This window comes from Solanum pennellii, chromosome 10, assembly GCF_001406875.1.
Source record: "Solanum pennellii chromosome 10, SPENNV200".
NCBI classification, from domain to species: Eukaryota; Viridiplantae; Streptophyta; class Magnoliopsida; order Solanales; family Solanaceae; genus Solanum; species Solanum pennellii.
In genome coordinates this window covers 75343441-75348867 of record NC_028646.1, presented here as the reverse complement: position 1 = coordinate 75348867, position 5427 = coordinate 75343441, and the positions used below count along the sequence as shown (strand labels likewise).

General features: G+C 29.5%; 1 protein-coding gene across 1 annotated transcript; it reads left to right on the top strand.

Moving 5' to 3' along the window:
- Positions 1 to 818: 818 nt before the first annotated feature.
- Positions 819 to 1604, top strand: LOC107032116 (non-specific lipid-transfer protein 2-like). Its single transcript, XM_015233692.2, has 2 exons — positions 819 to 1241; positions 1369 to 1604. Exons 1-2 carry the CDS (start codon positions 907 to 909, stop codon positions 1376 to 1378), a joined length of 345 nt encoding a protein of 114 aa, XP_015089178.1. The 5' UTR covers positions 819 to 906; the 3' UTR covers positions 1379 to 1604.
- Positions 1605 to 5427: the final 3823 nt, after the last annotated feature.

The window sequence follows — 5427 nt, the reverse complement described above, 5'->3', positions numbered from 1 at the left end:
TAAATTATCACTTTAATTTTCAAATTAGACAAATAAAAATAAATCGAGGAAACACATAGAAAGAATAAAAATATAATAATACTTTTGATTTTTTTAATTTATTTCTTTGATAAAACCCAAGTAATATGAAATATACTTTTGGTACGACAACACTTATTTTGAGAGAGGATATATGTAACACACTAATCTCTCCATTCTTTTTTATTTCTCATCTTTTTGTTTTATATATAGTTGAGCTATAATGTTTGTCATTTCATATAAATTAATATGTGATTATCATTTTTTTTCTTTTTTTTTATTCTTGTGAGTTATTAGCCTTGAAAACATATATTTGATCAACTTGAAAATCTAAGTAAATGATTCATGTTGATTGATTAAATTAATTAATCAAAATAAATTAATTCATATTCATTGATTGAAAACTTGAATTTTAAAAAAATTAAATAAGAATATGTAGAAGGATAAAATTACATTATTTCTTAATTCAAATACAAAATAAAAATTGACTATATAAAAAAAAATGAAGAGAATAATTATCCAATCATACTGTATTACCATAAAAAATTGTGTATCGTGAATAAAGTTGTTTCTCCCTTAATCAGAAATCACGTATAAAAATCATATTGCCTTTAAGGGTGTGGCTTTTCAAAGGGCCCTAATAAGTCGTAGCATGGTTCAATAAAACTTTGGCACGTAACAACTTAACTTTGACTTCATAGCCAGCATGAGGCACCTCCATAATTATTGGACTTTAACCCAACTCCCAACTAATTCTCTCATTCCTTCATTAATTAATTTACTTTCTATAAATACCTAAAGTTCTCACTAGCTTTTGTACCCCAACACTCAAGCAAATACATTCCTAGTCCATAAAACTTCTCTATCTTTTCTCAATTTTTGTAACAAATGGAAATGTTTAGCAAAATTGCATGCTTTATTGTTTTGTGCATGATAGTGGTTGCACCCCATGGAGAAGCACTAAGTTGCGGCCAGGTTACATCTGGCTTAGCTCCATGCCTCCCTTATCTTCAGGGAAGCGGCCCTCTAGGAGGGTGTTGTGGTGGAGTTAAGGGTCTATTGGGCGCGGCCAAGACCCCCGCGGATCGAAAGGCAGCATGCACTTGCCTCAAATCAGCTGCTAGTGCTATTAAAGGCATTGATTTTGGCAAAGCCGCTGGTATACCTAGTGTTTGTGGCGTAAACATTCCTTACAAGATCAGCCCTTCTACTGACTGCTCCAAGTACGTTATACATATTTTTAGTTTAATTTATATATATCGATTGATAAAATATATGGTCTAACATAATAAATAATGATGTTTACTTACTATCGATTTGTTAATGTTGGTTTAATATGGTATATTGCAGGGTTCAGTAAGGTTGATGAAAGTTCAATTTTCCAAGGCATAATTTGGGAAAAAATAAGATGGATATATCTATCGATCGATCGAGCTTAATCCATCATTTTATAATATGTTGTCTCTTTTATTTTGTATTTGTGTTTGTTGGAGTACTTATATGTTGTCGAGTATTGTAATGAACTTTGGTGGGGTTGGTTGTATTACAACCCAATCTTCATTGTAATATATATGTTGTTCATCTTATATTCCAAACATACTTAGAACAAAACTTTGAACATCTTTGTAAGACAACAAAGTTTAAGAACATTTTCACAACTAGAAAATTAAAACAGAATCTGAAAAATTTTTAATAGGAAAAAGATCAAGTCCACTGAACTCACAGTGTCCCCTTAAGGAAATTATTCCCCTCTAGTATCCAAGGTTTGATTTGGAATATGACCTCCCAGGGTAAAATGATCTCAATCACCAGAGTATAGATACCAAAAACTCCGGTGTCAGCGAACCACTCAACGGCAGTAAAGTACACTAAGAATACTAGATTTAGTAGTTGAAGAAGAAGTCCATGAATTCTATATTAAAATGAGAGAAAATCCCTCAATTTATAGAAAACAAAGGGTAGTGCGAAAAGGTTCTTATTGTGCCTTACCGTAAAGGTCACAAACTTTTGGAAAAGTCACAATCTTTCAGAAAGGTCGTCACCTTTCATAAAAGTCACAACTTTCGATAAAAGTCACAACTTTTCATAAAAGTCGCAACTTTTCATAAAAGTCGCAACTTTTCATAGAAGTCGCAACATTTCATAGAAGTCGCAACATTTCATAAAAGTCACAACTCTTCATAAAAGTCGCAACTCTTCATTTTCCATTCACACCTTGTTAAAACCCAACAATCCCCCGCATGAATGGAGAATGACTAGAAGAAAGAGAAATGGACAAGTATGTGTACTTTACAAGCAAGAATTAGTTGCATCTGGATAAGTAGGTTTTCCCTTGGACTTTCCGTAGTGAACATATGTCGGATATACTCGGTCAATCCGTAGACAACCATATGTCACACAATTAACCCTTTACCATTTATGGTTCTTACGGTTGTGTTCGTTTTAGCCATGAACACCTCCTGGTTTCATGAGTGTATAGAGAGATGGGCTTTTGACAATAATCTTCTTTGAAGCGGCTTACACTTCACACTCACATAGGTGATTCCTAACCGTGTAATCTCGTGGATACACTATTTGGTCAACTCTGCCAAACTTAGCAAATCATTAAAATCATTAAGTTTTATTAACTCATTAACAAGCCTTAATGTTATATCCTTGTCCCTGAGCATTGTCTTCATCATGAGAATGGATTGAGTTTGTTGACAATGTCGAACCGTCATTCACAACTTTGTTTTTCTCCTTGAATCTAGCTCGTGGGATCTCCAGTCTGCTAGATAGAGTTACCGCCATGATGACTTGTTCTAAGCCGTAAATTCATTCCCTTAGATGATCTTTTAACTTCCTCTTTAGTTAGGCCTTTTCGTAAGTGGATCCGACACATTATCCTTTGACTTTACATAGTCAATTATGATAATTCCACTAGAGAGTAGTTTTCTAACGATATCATGTCTATGTCGTATATGACGAGACTTTCCATTATACGTCATGCTCCATGCCCTACCTATTGCATCTTGACTGTGAAAGTGTATGCATACTAATGCCAATGGTTTGGGCCAAAATAGAATATCTATCAAGAAATTCCGGAGTCTTTCAACTTATTCACCGACCTTATCTAGAGCACCTAGCTCAAAGATCATTGTAGAGCTAGCGATACATGTCTCTTTTGAAATATTTCTAAGAGACTGCTCCTCTACCAATAGTAAATACATATCCACTCGTGAATTTTACTTCATTCGTCCTATGATTCAATTTGCATCACTATATCTTTCAATATTGTTGGATATTGTTATAATGCAAGACATAGTTTTAAGTATTATTTTAAATACTCCAAAACTCTATTTGTTGTCATCTAATGAATTTATTTGGGATCACTTGTGAACCGACTCAGTTTAAAATAGCAAATGTTATATCTTATCGTACACACTATGATATACATCATGCTTTCCAAAACTCTAGCACAATCCAATTGTGAGTCACTTTTGTTTTCACTCTTTTGAAATACAAAGCTCACATTTATTGGAGACTTGACAATATTGACATCCAAATATTTGAACTAGTTAAGTACCTTTTCAATGCAATGAGACCGTGAAAATGCTAAACATTATGGAGTTCTACGAATTCTTATATCTAAGATCGCATTAGCAACTCCAATAATTTTCATTCCACTTGCTTTATAGCATACATTTAGTAGCATTTATGTCATAAGTGTCTCTATTGATGATCAACATATCACCAATCTATATATATATATAAATGAGGATCATAGAGGAGGTGATGTGGCACCTCTCTATGACCTCCATTCATTTTTTCTTATTTTTTTTCTTTTACTTGACATTTTTTCTTATTTTTTTCACTTATTTTTTTTATAAACGTATACCTTTTTAATTATATAAATTCTATTCTTAAATTAGTATTAATAATATTCATAACCCTCAAACATTTCATATTCATAACCTCTTAAACCTTTCATATTCATAACTTCTAATTATTTAATGTGAAAGGTTACATTAACACTATAAAATCACACTAAAATTGTTTGTTATTTTGTAGTCATCTTTGGTAGAGAATTAGTGGAAGAAATGTTACAATATTTGTAAGCTTTGAGGTGCATTATTTTTTCAAATATTATTTCATATATTACTTTTAATTAGCAAGTAAGGCTAATATGTCATTATATTTTTATTTCTTCTAGATAAATTATTTTGTTTTGTTATCTTTGAGATCTTTTTTATGACTAATAATGTATTTGTTATTATTTTTCTTGACTCTTGTATATAGGATGAAATGATAACATCAAGCGATGAAGATTAGTGGATTTTGAGTTAAATATATTGATTATTTGTCCAAAATGATTATGTAGGAGAATTTATGATTAAATGTAATTTTTTCTTATTCTTTATGAGATATAATATTTTATTTTGTGAACTTTGAGATTCATTTTAGGACTAATAATTTATTTGTTATTATTTTTCTTGACTCTTGTATATAGGATAAAATGAGAACATTTAGAGATGGAGATTAATGGATTTTGAGCTATATAGTGATTATTCTTTATTTTTTTAGGTCCTTAAAGAAGTAATGTTTCTATTATATTATTCCCTTTTGAATTATTTATATTTTGTCAAAAATGATTATATGTGTTTAAATGTAATTTTCTCCTTATTCTTTATCTTTTTCTTCTTTTGGTAGATAATTTTTTAACTTATTTAATCAAATTTGCCGATTATAGAAGATATATCTATAGTGAAAATGGTTAGACATTCTTGCATAATTTGAGTTTACAAGGAAAAATAATATGATATGTCTAATATAATTACAACTCTTTCTTTGTTGAATCATACATTTAATATTATTTGTTTATGTTCATGAAGATAGAAATCTTGAGTTTTTTTAATAAAAAAATATCTAATTTATTCTCCTTAGACCTCTATATGATTCTTAGATAATTTAACTATATATAATGATAACATTCTTCAAAAATAATTATTTGTTTAGGTAAATTCATCTCTCACTTTTTTATTGATAATATTAGTTTATTGTGTTTGTGACTTATAATATTTTAAAACATAGAAGTAGAAATCGATATGCTACTTAAAGAAATATGTGCATATACTTTCATAATCCGGTGAAACAATTTTTATTAACAAAAATGATAGAACATAAGAATGTAAAGTTAATTTATCATTTTTAAAATACACATGATTTTATCAAAAATAAATTATTTATTAATATGTAAAATTACAATTCTTAAATTTTTCATTTTTGTTGTTTTTCTTAGAATATTTCAAGTTGTTTATTAATAAGTCTTTATGTTTTCATATTTGTTATTTTTCGGGAGTTCTAAAGTTATTTCAAAATTACGATTAATTTATAATTTTAAAAATTTAGTTGGTTTCCTACCTTTCTATT

What these genes read in the sequence shown, in the direction of transcription:
- LOC107032116 (XM_015233692.2), top strand. Translation starts at nt 907, where the DNA reads ATGGAAATGTTTAGCAAAATTGCATGCTTTATTGTTTTGTGCATGATA.